The sequence below is a fragment of the Bolinopsis microptera genome, chromosome 11 (assembly GCF_026151205.1).
Source record: "Bolinopsis microptera isolate Bmic1 chromosome 11, MBARI_Bmic_1.0, whole genome shotgun sequence".
Taxonomy (NCBI): Eukaryota; Metazoa; Ctenophora; class Tentaculata; order Lobata; family Bolinopsidae; genus Bolinopsis; species Bolinopsis microptera.
In genome coordinates this window covers 10098682-10122387 of record NC_087082.1, presented here as the reverse complement: position 1 = coordinate 10122387, position 23706 = coordinate 10098682, and the positions used below count along the sequence as shown (strand labels likewise).

Here is a 23706-nt window from a genome sequence, read left to right as displayed (position 1 = left end):
TAATCTAATAAAAGTCGCTAAACTCTCTCCAGTCTCTCCTGTAGATTGCAAATCTAATTGTCCAGGTAACAAACATTCCAACTGCTTTCTACTTAATAAAAAACAACGTACTATAGAGCATAAGTTTCCTGGTCATCAATCCATTTCTTTGATAAATGGATTCCACAAATTTTCATGATCTAATATCCGAGCAAGGTTCATGCCTCCTGCAAGGTTCATGCCTCCTGAATTTTCATGATCTAATATCCGAGCAAGGTTCATGCCTCCTGAATTCTTGAATGATGTTCCAAATCTTTTCCTAGATCAAAAAAAACATACCTTCACTCTGACGCAAAGCAAATTTTCGTTGATTCATAATTGTTAACTGCATTAAGAGAGTTAAGAATTTCACCTACAAAAGAAATCAGGATACGTCGCGTCCATACGATGTTAGTTTATTGTTAGCACAGCAGCTGCTGTGTCCAGCTTTATGGGCCTGTATATCGACCAACCTGCCTCTGAGTTCTCCCTGAAAACAGTAACACTGTTACTGTTATCAACTTATCAGGGAAAGTAGTTTTGTCGTGCCAATCAACAGACAGAGTGGCCTCACATTCTTGAGTGGTCCTGTAGGTTTTCCTGGTTTTAATAGCTTTATAATTTTAATGCCATCATGTACGGCTGTGAGTCCCTAGCGTATCGAGCAGAAAATGCCCGTAAGAGCTTCTACTAATAACCTAGTTATACGATTATTACAGTATTACACATTGTACACTCAAATTATCCAAAAGCCTGCTATTTTGGCAAATCCTGCAAGAATCAACATTTTTTGTTAATGATGATATAATATGATAATTAAGTACATCATTAAAACCATACTAACTTAATTTAATCTCTTGTAGGAACATTAAACTTTGCTACAAAACCTGCCAATTTAGGTTTAATCACGCAACAAATTGATTCGAATTATCTAAGCTTACGCAAGATGAAAGATCTGCATTAAATCTGCAGCATTCGACATTTTATTTAACGGAAAACCTGCCTTTTTAATATTAGAACGAACCTGCTGTGGGATAGTGGGTATAAGTGGAAAGATGCAAGGCAGGTTTTGTCACAATTAAAATTTTGCAGGATTTTCTAATAATCAACAAATCGATTGAATAATCGCTGCTTGGGATACATCTCTGCGCAAATAAGATAAATAGGCAGGATAATTTCGATTGGCGGTTAATTTTTCGGGATAATTATATTATGGCTTCAAATTGATTAAGTGATTATCAGCCTTTCTATAAAACCTGCTATATTAGATGGTAGCGTGGCAATGGCTGGAAGGGGCTTAAGTTGACGTGCTCAGCTGCAGACCTCAGACTCTATTGTGAAACAATCCAATGAAACAACAATAAGTTTTCAATGGAACAATAAGTTATATTTTATAGATACCTTTAATCATTGAAGATAATGCGGATAGAGCTGCACGGCGCCTCGGCTACTCACTGCGTACTGCAGTTTATAAATTTGGATTAAAGGGTATGTTTTGATGATGTTGTAGCTGCAAGCTTACTGTCTGATTGTAGCTTTTGTAGGCTGCTATAAGCCCCTCTGGGATACTGCTAAGAAATGGGATAGAAAATTAGTTGCGGCGTTATTTTGTAAATAATCCCTGCAGTCGCAGAGTTTTAACGATCCTACTCCTTATTCACTTAACCCGGTTTAATTTGTTGAGTGAAACTTCGTCTTTGCCTGAACGTACAGGTCCTCATTATCATCGGTTGTTTTCATTACGTTGAGTTACATTTCATCGGCTGTTATATCCTAGGTCGGGATGAACATTTTTGACGCCTGATTATTAGAGTCCTGTTTTTTCAATATAAAAAATGACATTTATTAACAATATATCTACAGTAGCCTAAAGCAAAGAAGCTAAAATGAATATAGCAATAGCTATAATAGTGGCAATGGTGGCACGAGCTCAATCGCTTAATTGCTTCCATTGCCAAGACGTCAATTTGGAATCAGGGGTTACAAATACCTGTAACTCAGACAGCTGGCTTCAGGTATAACCAGCTAGCTGCTAGCGTATGAATTTATTCCACAAGTCTATTTATAATATGTGGTCGTTCTGCACATATTATTATTAGTATTACGTAATCAGCCGAGGGGGTAGGTGGTTTCCAAATGATTACGCTAGTGTAATCTTGAATCTTGATACACTAGCTATGTGTAAAACTGATTACGGAGGGGGGGGGGGGGGGGGTGGAATGGTCAAAAAAGTGATTACATAATATGAGAACGACCCCTTATAGTTATAGTTATAGTATGTTACCATCTAAGAATCTAGGGCCAAAATTTAGTTTGGTATTATTTATTCGAATGTATCTTTATTGATAGATTGTGTGATAAATTGGTGATAAATAATAAAATTGTCTTTTTTCAGTGTCCGGGGGGAACCGTGTGCTCATCTCTTACCGTGACCTTTTTTGAGGGTGAAAGGTTCAGCTATATGAAAAATTATAAATGTATGAAGGCGGCAGATGTGTCATCAGACTTGGATAAATGTAGGGAATCAAAATCTGATCTTGAGAATGTTTTGAACGATTTGAAGGATTATGCCTGTGCAATCGAAACATGCGACTATGATAGCTTGTGTAACTCACGTATCATACCAGGTAGGATATATAAATTTGTCAGTATTTATTTTACCAAAACCCATAATCATGGGTAGAGTGGACCGCAACAGTGTCTCTCTCTACCAAACAAAAGGAAATGATATTAATTCGAATAATTACCGTCCGCAAATACAAATTGATTATACCGAGAATGAAATCGGTCGCTCGCTTTTCCCATTCGCTTACAATTGTAATAGATTAAAAAGATTTTGGGCATGTCCCCACGTGTGCAAGTTTCCAATTTTCAACTTGCTAGTGCTCCTTCATGAAGGTAACGAATGTAATTTCAGAAAAGCCTTCTACGGAGCCTGAAAGTGAGTTAACAAAATTATTGATCAGACCAAGTTCAGTTTATAAAAACGATTCGAGTCTTCTTATGAACTACTATATAACTGAAATACTATTTTAAAATGGAAGGCACGCTCGTTTAATACGGCTGAAGATTTATTCTAAACTAAACTTACTTTTCATTTCATTTCAACTTTGTTGAGTCTAAGAACAGTAAACTCAAACAGCTTCATACTTAAAGGTGACCCGTATTGGTAGTTATCATCTCAGCAATGTCTTGTCCTCAGATATACTCCTATAACTCTAATTTTTTAAAGCAGACATACAGTAAGATATAGTATCTTGTTTAATAGTTAGGGTTAGAGGGATAAGCTGATAAGGTTTTGAATAGTCAACAAGAATCACATAGAGAACGTGTTAAAGTAAGTCACGTGATTGTCGAGTGAATAAGAGTGTAACTTTTGATCTCAATGGTTGAATAAGTTTATCGAGTGATGCAGGTTGAGCAAAACAACAGTTATGGACTAAATATTGGTTTTATGACGACAATGAACTGCCACAGTTATTTATAAAAACTGTTTATCTAACTGAGTGGTCTGGTTAGTCACGAAATCAATCCATTAATCATCATGTTATGTTTCTAACCCTGTACGATGCATCAAGTGTTGCAAATTGTTGCCTCAGTGCCTCAAAATTGGTGCCTCAAAGTGGTGCAACGGTCTGTAAAGCGTCACAAAGTCATAATTGTGTATATTTCAGTATATTTTGTTCAGAGAGACTTAGAAGTACAGTCTGTTTCTTGATTAACCCATTCGTAAATTACAGAGACACACACAAACACACATACACAAATAGAGACACACAAACAGACCCACACAGACCCACACACAAACAGACCCACACACAAACATACACACACACAGACACACAGACACACACAGACACACAGACACACACACACAAACACACACACACACACACACACACACACACACACACACACACACACACACACACACACACACACACACACACACACACACACACACACACACACACACACACACACACACACACACACACACACACACACACACACACACACACACACACACACACACACATATTTACGATTGGGGATTTCAAATAAAAAACAACATGATGACTCTCATCTCAAGACTTCATCAATCTTTCAGCAAAATATCAACTTATAGACTCTGATGACAGGCGGGCCTCTCAAAGTAGTACCGGATGGGGAGGCAATGCGGCAAGAGCAATTGATGGCAACACAGCTAATAGTTGGACCCAAAAGTAAGTTACGCTTTGTAACTCTTCCATGGATCGATTAAAATCGCCACTATCTCACTAGTCACTATCCCAGGGCGCTAAAATGATTCAGAATAACTCTGAACAATTCTTCAATATGTTTGCATGAAATTTTTAGTACAATAGTTATATCAGGGTTGACATCTATGATTAATATTTTAACCCAATATTCATTTCTTTTTCTCCCCTAAATTTAAACCCCCGGCCCCCACTTAGACATTTAGCCATGATTTAGTATTGAACACCCAAAATACTTACCGTCCTTAATAATCGTAAAGACCATTTGTTACAAAATAGCTGCTAGAATAATGCATGCCAAATATTCCCTCTTACACCCACAAATTATAATGCCTTCCTATCAACGCCTCTAATTTGGTCACTAATCAACCAGACTAACGTTCTGATGTGTACAAAAGCTACCAGCCAGTACATTCCTTGCCCCGCTAGTTGATTGTCAAAAAACCATACAGCTCAGAGCAAACGGCCATTTACCACTAAGAGCATTATATGTTTTCATTTGTTTAAATTTTATGCTGTAAAATGTGCTAAAACTTTGATTATTTGTTTAATTGAATTGATTATTTGTTTAATTGAAATTTTCAGAATGAAGGTCTATTTTCATTTGATGTTTATTCCATGTTAAAATTTAAATCAGGCATTGGAAAAGTTTCTAAGTTTCTAACTCTGTATTGGCTTTCAGCTCTTGCACTCATACCTACAGAACAAACTGCGGAGATCGTGCCTGGTGGCAGGTATCTCTTGGAGGGACTAAACCTTTGCAATTCAACTGCAGTAGTCTCACTAGTCAAGTCCCGGCCGTAGGCACGGGTTACACTAGTATTATATATTATGTTGAACTCATTACTTCACCATGGCTGGATTCACAGTTAAACCTCATCTTTCAGCTCCTGTACACATACAAAGGCTTCAGGTACCGCATGGTGGGTCGTCAACCTAGGAGCACTTTACAAAGTGCACAAGGTCGTTATCTACAACAGAATGGACTGTTGTGGAGACAGACTTGATGGAGCTCAGGTTGGTCATAACTCATATACAAGTACATTATAGAGCTAAGGTCGATTGTACCATCGCTTTTTCAATTGTTGTCACCTCCAATTTAATTTTCATTTACATATTATAACTTAATATATACATTATAATATAATGTATATATTAGAGCAGACAGGTGTCAAAGTAGAACTGATGAAGCAAAGTTTTGCTCAAACATAGTTCCTTCTCAGTTTTTCCAGATACGATTAAATCTGTTATTTTAACAAATTTAAAGTTCCTTATATTACAACAACACAGATATTTAATAAAGGTATTTAAGGGAGGAAAATTATTATAAGCTTATTAACTATATCAATGACCCCACCATTTTTAAGGTTGAAGCCTTTAGTGGAAGCAATTTTGTTAAACAGTGTGGTCAAATAGACTATCAAAGCGGAAAAGACTCTTACACCATCGAATGCGGGGATACAATCGCAGACTTGATTAAAATCATTCAAACTTCTGGCGATGCCTTGACTCTTTGCGAGGTGGAAACTTATGGCGAAAAAGGTAAACTAAAATATAATCATCTTACCATTACGCAATATTTGAAATATCAAGTTTTTCATTTCAGAATATTTATACCTCCTTTCTTATAACTTATTTTTAAACTTCTGAATTCTTGGTTGGATAGGCATTTATGCGAACTTAGTCGTTAATGGTTTATACTCCAAGTCCCTTCGTAAAAAAGGTTTTTTTTTTTCATTTATCGTAGGAGTTTACTCATTCAACAATAACAATAACAATATCAATTATCAATATCGATATCAAATAAACTAAACTATCGAATGAATTATCAGTTATAAATTCGATCTTGTGAACAAATTTTTGATAAAAAAAGTCGTTAAAAACGCCCAAAATAGATCTGAGAGCTTTTCAGAATATAGTACAATCATGATAGTAATAGTAAGCAAGTAAGTGCCGCTGCAATTAGATTACTGTAATTTAAATTTGTTTGGAGTCCAGGTATCTTTTAAGTCAGCTGCCCATGTGATTGCTTTGGTTCTCAATTTTATCAGGGTAATGGAAGTTTTTAGGCAACTGCTCGACGTAAGGAAACACATTTGTGTAATTAATTAAATAGAAGTATAATTTTCGGTTCAGATTGAATATGCGGTGCTGCCAGGTTTAAAATTTATTTTTGTCACTGTCAGTGGGTGAGTGGGTTGCTTCGATGAATTTGAAGTAACTGAACGTTTCCCTCACCCGTTAAAAGTTCTAATACCAAGAGGCAGATAACTTTGTAGTTGGTAATGGTATGGATAATGTTATAACCAGTCATCGAATGTTTTGAAAGATGTAATAAAAACAGCAAAGTTAATTGATTGGTTGTTGGAATGATACCAAAAGTCATGGCCCAATGATATAGAATAGCGCAAATAAGCCCAAAGAAAATGCCCATTGTAATTTGGAATCACATCTATTGTTCATATTGATACCGTTCGTATTGATATGCTTGACAAGAAAGACCGAAAACTCACTTTTTAACCAGGTGATCCCAAATAGATTTACTGAGTATAGTTTTCAAAGCTGTCATTAATTTGTCGTTAAAGGATGGAAATTTAAATTTGGTTTTGTTTCATTTCATCAACTTAAATTTGATAAGAGTATCTTGGAACTAATTCTGTGTCAACCCAAACATGAGTTCATGAGTAAACAGAACAGTTATCAACTCTCTAAATAAGAAACTAGTGATTAGATTCAATCAAAACGCAATAGATTGATGAATCCATGGATCACTTCTGCGTTGATTAAATCTGTGTTTACTAAATGCTTTCACTACAAGCGATGGAAGGTTTCGTGTACCAAAATCAACCCATTAGGTGGGGAAACTTTATATCTTAAGAATAAGGAGTATCGTTCTATCTTAAACAGAGCTATAAAATCTGCGAAAAAAGCCCACTATGGGAAAAAATTTGAACTTGCTAAAGGCAATATTTAAAAAACCTGGGAATTGATTAACGAACTCAGGTGAAAATCTAAAAAAGATATAAAAGCATCATTCTTAATTGATGGTAGAATTGTAACTGAACGCCGTGAGATTGCAAACGGATTTAACATCTACTTCTCGTCTACAACTATTGCTCGTAATCTTAATTCAAAAGTTCAATCTTCTGTACCATCTCGTACGGTAACTGATGGCAATTTCAATAAAACGAAGTTTAAACAATACCTCCAGGGCAGAGAAAGAATAGTGAACTCTTTTTTTCTCAGCCCCTGTGACGAGGAAGAGATAAGTAAAATTATTGGTAGCCTTGAAAATGGGAAGGCAAGTGATATCTCTGTTAAAGTCTTAAAAAAGAGTGTAAATTATCTGTCTGGTCATATCTCTAGATTCTTTAATTGGTTCTTGGACAATGGGGTCTTTCCAAACAAGCTTAAAACGGGCTCTATTACACCAATTTATAAAAAAGGAGACTCACGATGCCTTGATAACTATCGACCTGTTTCTACATTACCGATGTTTGGAAAAATACTTGAAAAAATAATCTATAATAGGTTATATAATTATATATTATACCTCAGTGCTATGAACGTGATTTATGATCGACAATTTGGTTTTAGAAAACAACACTCAACATCTCATGCCGTAAACTATTCTGTCAATAAAATACTTAATGAGATTGAACAGAAAAATCATGTAATTGGAATATTTATTGATCTAAGTAAAGCATTTGACACAATTGAGCACGACAAACTTCTGCATAAACTTGAACACTATGGAGTAAGAGGTATTGCACTAAAAACTCTTGCTAGTTATCTTACAAACCGTAGCCGAGTAACTTCTTTTCAAACTGAAAAATCGGACAAGTGTTCAGTTGAGTATGGTGTACCCCAGGGGTCAGTGTTAGGACCTCTACCATTTCTGATTTATATAAATGATATTGTGAGCTCCTCAAGCTTGGCTGAATTCGTCCTTTTTGCTGATGATACAAATATTTTTGTGACTGGTCGTTCAGCACAGGAAGATTTTGAAAAAGCTAATCATGTAATGAAACAAGTCAGTAACTATATGGAGTCTAACAAGTTACATATAAATGCAGGGAAAAGTTGTTTATGTTATATGCATTTTCAGCCAGGTTTGTCAAGAGCAACACAGACCTGTGCCAGAACACGGCCCTTTAACAGGAATCTAACGATTTCAATAGATGAAAAAAAGGCTAAAAAAAGTTCAATGTACAAAGCTTCTTGGGGTGATAATAGACGAACAGCTAAGTTGGGAACCACATCTTAATCATTTATCTTTGAAGCTGAACTCCAGTATTGTATCGATTAAGAGAATTTGCAAATTTATTCCCAAATCTGAATATTTGAAACTATACAATGCTCTTTTTATGTCACATCTTAGCTATTGTATAAGTTGCTTGGGTGGGATCCCTAAACATAAGCTGAATAAAATCTTTGCAATTCAAAAACGATGTATAAGACTGCTATTTGGTAACATTCCCAATTTTGATCATAAATAATACAACTTAACCTGTGCACGTTCAAGTGATAATAAGATAAACACGATATTATAAAACTGGAATAAGTAAATTTAGATAATACACAATACTATCTACTTGAACACTGATAATGAGATAATACACAATATTGTACTAAGTGAATCTTTCCTAGTCAATTGCTTTCCAAACTAACACACTCCACTACGCACTCGCACTGCAATGACTAACAAAGGTAAATAGTAATTCAATATATATAATAACTCAATCACTTCAATTATATAAAGTATCCAAATCACTATCAATCAATGTAACTTCTCTACTACAATATACCGACACTATTACTTGTCTTCTGTTGAGATCTCTACAATACACCGACACTATTACTTGTCTTCTGTTGAGATCTGTGGAGTTCTTCTCTGAAGTTCTTCGTACTGGAATCTATCTTAAGTACAATCCAATTGACTTATATTCACCGATAGTCCACACTGGTCACACCGACCGTACACTGTAATCTATCTTTTCACCGATAGTACAAACACTGGTCACACCGACCGTACACTGCAACTGTAATCTATCTTCTCACCGATAGTACACACTTGTCACACCGAAGAACACGACTCCTAACACAAGTCCACCAACATACAACCGCAACTGGCGTGGCTAGCAGCACTGGTACACCGTAGAGCAACCACCAACGTCGAGTAGACGAATAGCCTCCGAGATCACATCATTTTCCTAGAATGGATTAAATTACGTTAGTATTGTATTTAATGAATAATGATGTACTTAATTGTATAATATCATCATTAACTTATAACGAACACATGGCTAGCAAGAACTACTGTCTTGAACACACTAAACCGCTATTCACTGAGCAGAAAATTATGAACCTGGAGAATCTGCACATGTACCATACATTTATGGAACTATTCAAAATTCTTAAATTTGATGTCCCCCAGTCGATTACAGATCTTCTCAAGTTCTGTCCTAGAAATGAAAAACTTCGTCTGATTTTCCTATAACTGAGGTTAGATATCTCCCAACAGAACGTTTTGTACACCTCTACGAAAATTTGGAATGATCTCATCCCCTATGTATTCGAAATATGTGATGCTAATGAAGATGGGATAATAATCCCGGGTTCTTCCAAAAATTCAGACTTATCAGCCTCGTCAGGTATTATTAAATCTAACCTTAAAAAGCACTTGCTATCCCTCCAAAATCGAGGTGACCCCAATATATGGTAACTAATCTATATTATATCTCAAATTCTACATCCGGTACGGCTCTGCACACATGATATCTCTCTCTGCCATGAAACATGGCTAACCTTTCAAACTATGATTTAAAACATAAACCTAAACTAAAACTCAACTGGGCTCTTCTATGTCACCAAACTAGACCAATAAGCAATTTTAGATTATTATATTTTTCTACATTTGTATAATAAGTATATTGACGTAGTGGATGGTTGAGGGGATTTTAAGCACAGGTCACTCTCAAATCCTAAAGATAAGCAGTGGCCTTCGGCACTTGAAACCTCTTCAAACCTCCCCTGATTTATTTATTATTTATATTGTTTGATTGTGCCGTAAAAATAAATATTTGTTTTATTAAATATTTGTTTTATTAATTAGTTAACAACTTAATAAAAATGGTAATAATTATAATATAATATCACAAGCATATTGTACGAGATCTTTGGATGAAGAAGGTGCCACATTACCATCCATAATTATCCACCCAAGTAGTGACGAACCAATTTAGAACCGTTTAAGACATCCCAACTCTTATCACACCATCATGTCCTTAGGACAGTTTAGCACCTTTCTGACATTTTTTAATGAATTGTTAGGCCTTTCAATTCATGATAAGCCTAGGGTAGCAAATTTATCCCATAATTATCATCATTTAGTGCCATCAAGTGTTGCAAATTGTTGCCTCAGGTGCCTCAGGGTCTCAAAACTGGTACCTCAAGGGCCTCAAAGTGGTGCCTTCAGTGCCTCAGTGCCTCAATGCGTCACAAGGTTATCTGATTCTTGATTTAACCATTCGTAAATTACAGACACACACAGACACACACACACACAAAATATTTACAATTAGAGATTTCAAATAAAAACAACATGATGACTGTCATCTCAAGACTTTATCCATCTTTCAGTGACTTTCAGCAAATATCAACTTATAGACTCTGATGACAGGCAGGCCTCTCAAAGTAGTACCGGATGGGGAGGCAATGCGGCAAGAGCAATTGATGGCAACACAGCTAATAGTTGGACCCAAAAGTAAGTTACGCTTTGTACCTCTTCCAAGGATCGATTAAAATCGCCACTATCTCACTAGTCACTATCCCAGGGCGCTAAAATGATTCAGATTAGCACTGAACAAATGAACAATTCTTCAATATTTGTGCATGAAATTTTCAGAATAAAGGTATATTTGAATTTTGATACTTATGAGCTGCAATACGTGCAATTTTGGGTCGCTAAAATTATTCAGATTAGCACTGAACATTTGAACAATTCTTCAATATTTGTGCATGAAATTTTCAGAATGAAGGTCTATTTTCATTTGATGCTTATTTCATGTTAAAATTTAAATCAGGCATTGGAAAAGTTTCTAAGTTTCTAACTCTGTATTGGCTTTCAGCTCTTGCACTCATACCTACAGAACAAACTGCGGAGATCGTGCCTGGTGGCAGGTATCTCTTGGAGGGACTAAACCTTTGCAATTCAACTGCAGTAGTCAAGTCCCGGCCGTAGGCACGGGTTACACTAGTATCATATATGTTGAACTCATTACTTCACCATGGCTGGATTCACAGTTAAAACTCATCTTTCAGTTCCTGTACACATACAAAGGCTTCAGGTACCGCATGGTGGAAGGTCAACCTAGGAGTACTTTACAAAGTGCACAAGGTCGTTATCTACAACAGAATGGACTGTTGTGGAGACAGACTTGATGGAGCTCAGGTTGGTCATAACTCATATACAAGTAAATTATAGAGCTATAAGGTCAGTCCTGTATGCAATTGTACCATCGCTTGACGCTTTTTCAATTTATGTCACCTTCAATTTAATTTTCATATACACATTACACAGTGGGCTGTGAGTGGGGGTCATGCTAGCATAGGGTATTTTAGACCATCACACATGCCCCTAACTTTGTTTTTAAGGTAATTTGGGTACAAAAATACGATTCCAATCATCGGGCTAGCTTTTTACAATAAGAAAAGCTTATTTTCAAAGAAATTTAAGAAAGTCGATTTTAGGCCTATGCTAGCATGGTAGCCTACTGTGCATTATAATATAATATATATTAGAGCAGCCAGGTATCAAAGTAGAACTGATAAAGCAAAGTTTTTCTCAAACATAGTTCCTTCTTAGTTTTTCCAGATACGATTAAATCTGTTATTCTAACACATTAAAAGTTCCTAACTACAACACAGATATTTAATAATGATATTTAAAGGAGAAAAATTATTGTAAGTTTATTAACTATATCAATAACCCCATAATTTTTAAGGTTCAAGCCTTTCATGGAAGCAGTTTGGTTAAAATTTGTGGTCGAATAGACTATCAAAGTGGAAAACTATCTTACACCATCGAATGCAGACACAATGGGGATACAATCGCAGATATGATTAAAATCATTCAAACTTCTGGGAAAAAATTAACTCTTTGCGAGGTGGAAACTTATGGCGAAAGAGGTAAACTATAATTCAATCATGTTATCATTATACATGCTTGGTTATTTGAAATTTCATTCCAAAATATGTATACCTCCTTTCTTTTTACTTATTCAAAAAACGATTTCCAATTTGCAACTTTAATTTCAGTTGAATAAGCGATGTCGGGCTAAAAGAACAGCATGGACGTAGATTAAGATACGATAGTTTAAACCAACGAAAGGGTATAATATTATTATTTGCCTATTTGGAGAGAAAAGACAATTTTTTGAGAAAAGACAATTTTATTATTTATCATCAATTCATGCACAATCAATAAATATATATTCGAATAAATTTGATTTATGCTTGGGATTTATGATTCAGCATCATGCCTCATGGCGAAGAATGAAATAGTCCGGAACAATTTTTAGAACTAAAAATACAGTTTAAGCATGTCATGTAATTTTTAAATGGGAATTGTTTACTGTTGAGTTTAGTAATTATTCAGTTTTTCTCCTTATCAAATTGAAGTTAGTGTGTAGAATATTAGAATGTTGATGTTTATGCCATATAGTAAAATTTACTTATTAATTAGAAATCATCCAAATGTTTTAGTCGACTCCTGGCCATTTCACTTTTTGAAATTGTATAACATTTTTTCAACTGATTCATAAGCATGAGCACTTTAAAATAGATGAACAAAAGTATCGAGAATAACTGAATCTGCTCAATAACAATAAAAAATAACCTGATTTTTGTTATCCTAACCCTATACCTTTCACCTACACTACCCATGTGCCTAAGCTACGTTTAACAAAGAGGGCGCCATTGACAGTGAGCCACGCATATCGGAACTCAGATGGTTATTGTAACACTAATTTTGTTACAATACACTCTAATCCTAACAAAAATTGGCCAGTATACTTAAAACTTATAAAAGAAGATCTGGTAAGAATCTTGAACAAATTCAATAATCAAACAATATATCACAGCTCAAATTAACTCAAATTAGCTACATATATACATGCTACATGAAGAGGTATCCTCCTGATCGTTGGAGTGGCATGCATCACACAAATCTCTTGTACAAAGTAGCTGCAGGTTACTCCATTCTACTTGGTTTAATGCTAACTGACATACTGCATCTTGCCTGATATTTTTAAGGGGGCCGAGGGGGGAGGTCTTCTCTCGAAACCGACTCTATAGTTTCTTCTGACAGAGGAGATAATGATAATGCACAATATAGACCCATATGTGGCGCAGTTCGTTAGTCGGCCTGCTTGTGAAATACCTCGCATTCATGATTCACAGGGTCCCAAGTACGATTCCCGTCTGTGCCGCTAGCCATGGGGTGAGCGTCGTTGACGCTCTGCTGAGGGTTCCGTTGAACCTATGCAGCCCCCCGGTCTACTCAGCCGAATGCTCGAGAAATCGTGTGTGAGGGTTGAATGAGGAGCTGTATATGATCAATACAGCGAAGCTTCGGGCGAAGAAAGTGTGGTATAACACACATAACCCCGGCAAGCGCAGGGATTATATTTCAATTTTTTTTTTGAAATTGGCGTTATATCTAAACATTATTCCTCAGTCAGAACGTTGAATGAATATGAATATCGATAAGGGGCGTCGAGTTAAGCCTGGCAAGCGATAAAAGGTGGAGCTAATAATGATATCGTGTCATGAAGTCCATCAAAGTAGACGACTATATATAATATAATACATGGCTTATAACAAACACGACAAAATTAACCGGACAAAATCAAATGTAACCGTCGAGACAAGTTCTGGAACTGGTCCAATTAATGTAAGAGTTTAAGTAATGTAAGCAGTGTGTTGGAGTTTTGCCAGCGCCTGCAGTTAGACCGATACGTAGATCAAGTGTATTAAATAGTTCTTACGTTAAGCCATAGGTCACGTGACATGTTTTACCAATGCGCGTCGTAGTAGTTAGTCACGTGATACACGTCATCAAAACACGTGACAGTGCGCGGTTGAAATTCTCATGTAATATCAAAACAGAACAAATCTAGTTGAGCCAAATAACCAGGGCGGGATTATAGAAGCTGTGCCGGGGTTATTTATTCAGCGGGAAAAAACTAACAGCGGGAGCCGGGATTATCAGAATCTTATTCTGACCCGGAGGGGTTTATAATACCTTAACCGTCGCTGGCGTTAGACTTGATCCTTCGGTTTCCTGTAAGTGCCGGTTACATGCCGTGACTATAAAGCCATGGTTGTCCGAAGTAAAGCATAAGAGTGGTCATTTTACTTGATGGCCCTGCTGCAGTGCAGCTAAAGCATCACATAAGTAACATGTCTATATATATAAGCCTCAGCACGGATTGTTATATATAATACCACCTCAACTTGTAGTCTGCCATAAACTCTATTCAAATCAAAATCTTCTTATAGGTTTTCAGAGATTATAAGTTTTTGATAACTTTGTTCAGGTTCGGGCTGTAAATCACGAACCCGGGAAGATAAATTGTTACTCAAGGAGGGCCAATCCAGGAGTCAATTGCTGATGATGCTGATAATTTGGGAGACGATCCTATATTCTCTGTTGGTGGAGACCTCGCTTTTAATTTGGCATTTACTTACTTTGGTTACTTTGGTGTGCTTCATTGAATTCTCTATCCGCTATCGGGTCATAAGAGTTGCTGACCACCCGGACAGCGAGATCGCTGGCTTTATTCCAATCCAGTCCAGTAACGAGTTTCCATTTCGACAGCTGTATCCTGCCATTAGAGCATTAGAGGCTTCTCCCGGAATGATTTCACAAACGTTGTAAGCATTTCTTTAAACTGCAGGGGATCTTCGATAGTATGCATGTTTGGTGGAATTAAGTTCCACAATCGAGGTCCAATTACTGCACACGAATTATCGTAGAGCGTTTGGTTGCGCTGACTGCTAGTTAGATTTATTTTGATACATGTTACGTATCCCAAATATTTCGCGCACGAAAAGTGGCATGCAACGTATGTCAAGATTTATTCAGAGTGGGAATAACTGCCTTTTGGCCATGTCGCGTCGGCGGTCGGAGTGTTGCGGAGAACTGGATGTTGACATCATTTGGGCACTTGCCGTGCAGCACTTTCCATATATGGATGATGCAGGTATATCGTTCTCTCCTCCGTTGCAACGACATGACATCAAATTTAAGGCCTTAAGTCTCTGTCAGTATTTTAGATGTTGTAGGCCATTTATTCGATCGTTGTGAACGTGCGCTGAACCCCTTCCAGTTGTTTGACGTCTGCACTCTTTGAAATATTCCATAAGGGGCCACAACAGTACTCGAAATGTGAAATGGATTCTGATGAGAGATTTTTGGAGAGTCAGCATGGTGACTTTGTTTCTCGTTTTAAACACACACAGAACCCAAGCAGCAAATTTACGAGCACGCGCGCACGTTCGGCTATAAGAGTAACGTGGGGGCTTCAAAATAAGTCAGCTGAAACCATCACCCCTAAGGCCTAAAACTTCAACTATTTTGGAAAGGTAAAACATGTTGCCGTCTGAGACTTGGTATAATTGGGTTAGGATGGCAAATGGGTGGTCTAGCAAGGTGTTTTGAGGACAATGTTTGTAGACAAGTAGCTCAAATTTATCCTCGTGAAGTGCCATGTTGTTGCATTTTCCCCACTTAACGACACAGTTGAGATCATGCTGTAATATCTCAACATCTGCTAGACTATTATAGATGTGTCGTAGAATTAGAATTCGGGTATCATCTGTACTGCAAAGAACCTGATGATTGATCCGGTGACTCACAACTTCATTTCGTTAATAAAAAAGTATAAAAAGCAACGGACTCAAAACAGTTCCTTGAGGCACTCCGCTCAGGATTACAGCAGCAAGTGATGACACTCCATTCAGTACTACAAACTGCTTGCGGTTAGTCAAGAAGGATTCGATTCATTTTATCAGCTTTTCGTGGAACCCCATCCGTTTCATTTTCAGAAGAAGCAACCAGTGATCCACTTTATCAAAAGCTTTCGCGAAGTCCAGGTAAATGGCGTCCGTGTCAGCATTGTTAACCAAGCCTTGTACTATGTCATCCACATGACTCAGCAGTTGGGTCAGACAGCTCCTCCCTGAACGGAACCCATGCTGGTTGTCACAGAGTAGGCGAGTAGCTGATTCTTCTCTATGAAATCAACCATTACTCGACCCGGAGAACACGTTCACACACTTTTATGATATGGAGACGTGAGAGCAACTGGCCGGTAATTCGCAGCTCTGGCTCTGTCACCTTTTTTGAAGATTGGAGTAATATGTGTTTCCTTGTAGAACTTTGGTACTGTGGGACCATACCTTTGCCCGCCTTAGTCCTTATAATAAGTCCATCCCTTGTTGGTATGTTGCCAGCTGTCTACCGGTGCTGGGCATGGCGCCAGAAGTTAATGAGCCAGCTCATGCACATGTGTTTCCCGACAGCACCTCTGCCAGCCAACCGCAAAAGGAGTGGATCCACTTAAATGATTAAGACGTTAATGAGAACAATCCACTTAAGTGATTGTGACGCCAGAAGTAAAAAAACCCTGGCTTGAAAACGTTAAGGTGATTTATAACGCACTGATCCATTAATGGGGTAATGGTCCAGCTCATGCTGCTAGCGGAAACGATGACCAATATAATCGTTTCCGTGTGTGTAAATCCTACGTCAATAGTCCCCACCAATCAGGACCTCCAAACTTACCGTATGGGTCACACGTAGCAGTCCCGTGATGGACATGTGATCCAACCTATAAAACCCCTGGGCACACCCATAATTCACCACTTCCTGACCGCATCCCAAAGACATAGTAAAACCTATCATCTTTCCTAATTGTTAATACATTGATACATTGATACATTGATACATTGATACATTGATACATTGATACATTGATACATTGATAAATTGATACATTGATACATTGATACATTGATACATTGATACATTGATACATTGATACATTGATACATTGATACATTGATACATTGATACATTGGTACATTGATACATTGATACATTGATACATTGATACATCGATACATTGATACATTGATACATTGATACATTGATACATTGATACATTGATACAAATTGATACATTGATACATTGATACAAATTGATACATTGATACATTGATACATTGATACATTGATACATTGATACATTGATACAAATTGATACATTGATACATTGATACATTGATACATTGATACATTGATACATTGATACATTGATACATTGATACATTGATACATTGATACATTGATACATTGATACATTGATACATTGATACATTGATACATTGATACATTGATACATTGATACATTGATACATTGATACATTGATACATTGATACATTGATACATTGATACATTGATACATTGATACATTGATACATTGATACATTGATACATTGATACATAGCTACAACCAACCCGATTTCAAGTCGTATTATTTGGTCAACTCATTCTAACTAAAACACAACGCAACTTCCAAGTTCCATTGTGGGAACAGACAGATAGTCTGTTGGAACTAAAGTCCTGAACCTAATCAACATATCTCAAACCTAGGTACGATCAACCATCTCTTCATAACCCATAAGTGGTGCTCTGCGACTGCGAACCATCTTTTCATAACCCACAAGTGGTGCTCTGCGACTGCGAACCATCTCTTCATAACCCACAGTACTGACTACTGTTATACCGCACTCAAAAGATTCCTCCCTGATTATTATAATTGGGCAGCACAGATTTTTAGCACAGTTCTTCAGGAGAATTGAAGGTACCCCATCAGGTCCACTAGCAGAATTAGGGGGTATACTAGTGATAGCAGACACGATATCCTCGTCACTAAATTTGAAGTGCTCCGACTCCTGTAAGTGTTGGATCGGTGGTGAGGGGAACTCAGGATCCCAGACATCTGGGGAGTTAGGATTACTAAACACTGAGCTAAACTGCTCCTGCAAAAGATCAGCCATCTATTGGGGGTCCGTAGTAATATCCTGGTTGCTGTCAATCAACATGTTATGTTGATAGTGGACTTTATCTTCGACAGAGATTCGGCGAAGCTGTAGAAAAACTTCGGGTTGGTTTTGATCTTTTGAACAACTTTACTTTCTCTTTCATCCAGTTTATTCGAGTGTGAACATTTGATGTCGTACTGAAGAAGGGAAACTTTATTTCTGATATTCCTGATCTGGTCTTCAGGAGCGTTCTTCTCGATCAATGCATGCAGAGTAAGCAGCGGGACTGTCGACGGGAGTGTTTCTTCATTTTCATCTGAGGAGCAGGCGGGTATATAATTGTTTAGTTGTGTGAACTACTACTTTTGATCACTTTGATTCGGAGAAATTTTGTTCAGCTTTTTAAATATCCAATTTCCAATGCATAATACACCATTACTGCGACAATGGGGGTTGATAGCACATACCTGACTCATTTGCTGAATAACTACAGGATCCGTCTTCTCATTGTGAAGTTTGAGCCTCCAGATGGTTTTGAAAGTGTCCTGTCCGTCAAGTACAAAGGGTTCTGGTTTGGGGCTAGGTGTTGGGCTGAGCGGGGGACTGTTGGTGCGGGCTGACTCGTACTCCACCAGTCGTACCTCACTCACCTGAAGGAGAAATATTCGATCTGTGAAATAATTATTCATTAATTAAGTGCAGCTGTAATACTGCATACCACCAAATTACCACAAACTATCGAAACATCAGAGTCACGGTTCAACAAAATTATCGGCCTCGATTTATCATATCAGTTTCATAGTTTTGATTTTGCTAAATTGACATTCAAGCCAGTTAGATCAGTAGTTATAACGTCATGTTGGTAGTTAAATGTAATCTATATAATCTGTATGGACGTACCTTTATTGCGAATTCGTCAAATAATAGCAATTCAGGGTGCTTCTTTGGCTTCTCGGGATCTCGTTCACAAATCTGGAGACGAACTATTGTATACCTCACAAGTCACAATTACATTGGAACTTAAGAAATCTTAAAACTTGTCCCAAATTTCTTAAATGATCCTACTGCACTACAAGAAAAATATTTCAGAATATTTCCTGAATTAGCTAACATCTATAAGGTACGGTTGGTAGTCCCTGATGGGTCCGAAGAACTGTTCCATCTCTACTATAAGATCGTTAAGTCTGCTCATGTGGTCCTGCTCCAAGCTGATCAGGGCTACGTACGTTTTCCTGCCGTTTCCCTCAAACTTCTTCAGCGGAGCTTCCACCTGGAACATTATGGAAATGTTGCATTGTTGACTCGAGATCTAGTGTGATATTTACATGTTTCTCTTTCGAAAAGGTTAAAACTTCGAGATAAAACATCTTGTTGTACAATGTACAAGGTGCAAATTGTATATGGTCAACATTTTCAGATAGATTGTAAGATGAATACATTTGTAAGCTTACCGCGATATCAAACTCGTACATTCTCCACGACGTAAGAGCCTTCTCACGAATTTCCTCCAGGTCAGGAATAGCGAAACTACCCAGCTTGACACAGCAGTAACCGGGAGGTGTCTCCACTGTTATACGGAGACGTTGCTGAAGGAGAACCAGTTTTTATCATTAAACATTCATAGGCGACAATAGAAACACCGCGTCTTAGGATGCCAGAAGAGTGAGGACTCCTCGGACTACATTAAATATATTCCTTCTGTAACTTCCTCAATAAATGTAATAGATTTATAGTAGTAGAACCGCATTACATATGACAAAGACCAATTTTGAATTACCTGAACGGAGCAATCAAAGTTGTGAATATTTCCCGTACAGCCACAATTGAAGTAGAGGATTAGATCGTAACTCATGGTCTGTCAGCAACACTTGTAGAGTTATAGTCCTTATTAATATCTTCGCCACTGCTTTAGAATATCAAGGCGTGCTCACTGCTCAATGAGCTCTATCAAGCTTTGAACTGCTTCAAATCTTCAGGGGTGTGTCTTTATGTTGGCCATCTTTTCCGCCAAGCGCTGAATCGGTCAACAAAACAAACTATACTATACAAACTATACTTATACTTATAGTTATACTTTAGGTTATTACTAGCAGGAACCCGTATAACCCTAAAATGGTGTCAAGACTCAAGAGACTAAAATAATTATTACCTATTTAATTCGCGTTTTTGACACCACTTGGGGGTCCACATTTTGGGGTCTAAAACTCCTATTTCTTGGCCAATTTTTTATTTTTTCATGCTGATTTGGAGGCCATTAAAGCATTTGACCCAGTCAAAAACGTTTCAATTGTATATCTTTTACGGTTTTTGCGGAAAGTCGCGTTAAAGTTGATGCCGTGGTGTCAGTAAAATGGTAAGGAACCCTCCATATATATCGTCTCGCTTTATATATAGTAAGATACTTTGGTTATACTTTGTGGGTGGAGACTTTTTCGTACTTTTTTTGGAAAATACATGAGTACATTGTACATCATCAGAGCTAAGAGTACAAAGTTCCACTGTTATCTTCAGTAGTGGCCTTCAGTTGGAAATTAAAATTGAACAAAAGTTTGCTGCCCAAACATTAGGGGGTCTCAGTGTTTTTCTGAACAACTTATGAGTTATAGTTACTCAAAGCAGTGCATCGCGATTCGCACTACAACTCGCTAACTGATTCTAACAGATGAATTTTCAAGATTTAAGCACACATGCAGCTCAATTAACAAAATCTGCACCAATTTTTTGTAAATCTTTGTACAGACATGTACCCACAGATGACAGCTGTCAAATTATTTAACAATTATTGTTAATCAGACTGGTCAGTTTTCAGCTATAGTACTAAATTAAAAATGATGTAAAATCTTCCATTGAATTTAGGACGTCCATGATAACTATGATAGAATTATAACATGCGTTATATCCTATACCCAATGATTTGATGTCACGATAGCAATCAATTTTACATTATAAGCTACATCGAAATTAACATATTACATTTAAACCAAGAATAATTATTTATTAAATGTTTACGAACACCGATTCAGTAAAGTTGGATGGAATTTTATTCAGATAAAAAGATTAAAAACTAAAAGGCTCTATGATCAAGCTAAACATAAATTCAAGCCCACTCTCAAAGTTATTCCATCAAGTATAGTTCATTCATGCATAAATCAGGATTGCCAAATCACTGAGCTTAACATACATTCAAGCCGAAAAGTTATAGTTTAAGTAATTTTGTAAAACAAAAATTAAGTCAAAAATTCTCCATCAAGTCATAGTTCGTCTTAGGTCACGGCAGGAATAAGACCGTTTCCAAACCTTCTTATTTTCTCTTCATCAAGTCCAGTTCATCCATCATGGCAGGAATAAGTCCGTTCCTAAAGGTTTTATCCAGAAGTTCGGCCACGTTCTGTACGTCAGGATACTCTCGGCCCGCCCAAATCAGAAAGTATTTAAACTCCAACCAACTTATATTGCCGTCAAGATCCATGTCTAGTGCTCTTAGCCTAGCCTGACTATCTTCACATCTGTAGCATCCAAAGTAAGGAGCCATAAAACCTTCGTAGAAGTGGTGAAACTTGACGGAGTCATCCTCCACACCATCTTTGGAGTCATAAAAGTCCCATCTTTCTTTGACTTCCGCGATCAGTCTGTCGATGTTAAGTTTGTTTTCATTGGCAGATACGATGATTTGTGCAATTTCAGGAGTGATTTTACCGCCAGCTTGATCAAAAAGCATGGCAAGGCCTGACTTGCTGTTGTATTCTTCTTTCCTTCCGGCTGACATGTTGCTCACAATGGTAGCCTTCATTTTTTGGGCACACTCAAGAGTAAAATTTGGATCCTCTCCAAAAACTGTCCTCAACTTTATTAGAATCATTTCTGGTGAAGCTATCGTTGTTATACGCATCTCTGATTTAATTCCCAAGAATTCGACCAAATCAAATTCAGAGTCGGCCGCCATTTTTACGGGACCTGTTTCAGAGATTTGATTGAAAAGGAAGCCAAAAACCATGTCAGTGGCTCTTTCTCCGTAAATAGGTTGTTTCACGGTTTGTCAGTGGTAACGATCTTTGTAACATTTATGGCTGCATCACGCAAATATTTGCAGTTAAAACTGTTAAGGACCTTCGTGTTCCCCAGTCTTATCAGATTGATGATTGTGGTGCAGGTGTCCGCATGTCCCATAGCTGCGCCCTCTATGCATACCCCAGCCCATATGCCTGTACCTCCCATAGCTAACATTTCCAGGACTATCCCGTGCATGAGACCCCACTGTTCGTGCACATGCACCAACAGCTGTCCATCCTCCCACCCACATCTAATCATCTCGCTCCTTATTGCCTTGGTCATACCCCCTAGATGGTCTTGGTCGTACTTTCCCAGATCTTCAATAAGAATTCCAAATATCCGATCATCAATTGAAAGAGTGGAAAGAAAGTTAACAACTTCCCAAACTCTTTCTGGGTGCTTTGCTATAGCATCGGACACGTCTCTCAGGTTGACGAATATCATCGAATCTTTTGACACTTGTTCTCTTATCCAGTCTATCCGTTTCTTCAACAGCTGACATATATCCGACGCATCAAATCTAGTGTAATCAACTTTGTAGTAGACTAAGTCTAGCTCTATGATCAAGTTAGGAACTCCAAATTGCTTGCATTTTCTCATACCTATCGGAATAGGCTCTTCCTGAGGGACTTCATCTTCAACTGCATCCCAGGTTTCACAGAAAGCAAAAGCCCCACTTAGATCTTCCCCAGCAGCATTTAGTGTCTCCAAGAAATGGTCTCCAACTCTGCGCTCGTTGTTAAAAGCCTCAATTACATAGTTCTTAAACCCACACTTCTTTATTTCCTCGAATATTGCTATCTTGTTCTCCAGAGTGTGACCCCGAAGGGACCCTACAGTAGTTTCCCTGATTGAGTTGTCCAAGACAAACAAATCTTATTCCTTAAGTCGTTTCTTTTTTCCTTTGTCAACTGTTTTGTATTCCTCCACATCAGCTGTGAACAGATCAAGACATATTTTCGACAGCAGGTCGTCTTTCCTTTTCAAATCATTGGCTAGTTCCGGTTCATTTTGTTGTACAGAGCCCCTTTTAGGTGTTGGAGTCATTCTTCGATGCTAACGAAACTCAACTTAAAACATATTGTATCAACCTAAAAAACAGTAACTGAGTTAGATGGATAATTGATTCTATAACTTTTGAAGCAGTATGATTGTATGAAGCAAGGACAAAAGGAAATCGCGGTACGTTTGCAGAAGATTTTGCAGAACTGAACTAGATGCTCTTACTAGCTAGGTACGGACTTCACTAAAGTAAACCGAAAACAA

The 23706-nt window shown here is 37.5% G+C and overlaps 1 protein-coding gene across 1 annotated transcript; it reads left to right on the top strand.

Moving 5' to 3' along the window:
• The first annotated feature begins 1879 nt into the window (after positions 1-1879).
• LOC134823326 (uncharacterized) lies at positions 1880-13029 on the top strand. The gene is made up of 10 exons (XM_063834751.1): positions 1880-2033; positions 2414-2645; positions 2936-2959; positions 4130-4244; positions 5165-5294; positions 5645-5819; positions 10920-11043; positions 11601-11730; positions 12284-12467; positions 12597-13029. Exons 1-10 carry the CDS (start codon positions 1905-1907, stop codon positions 12602-12604), a joined length of 1251 nt encoding a protein of 416 aa, XP_063690821.1. The 5' UTR covers positions 1880-1904; the 3' UTR covers positions 12605-13029.
• The last annotated feature ends 10677 nt before the right edge of the window (positions 13030-23706 follow it).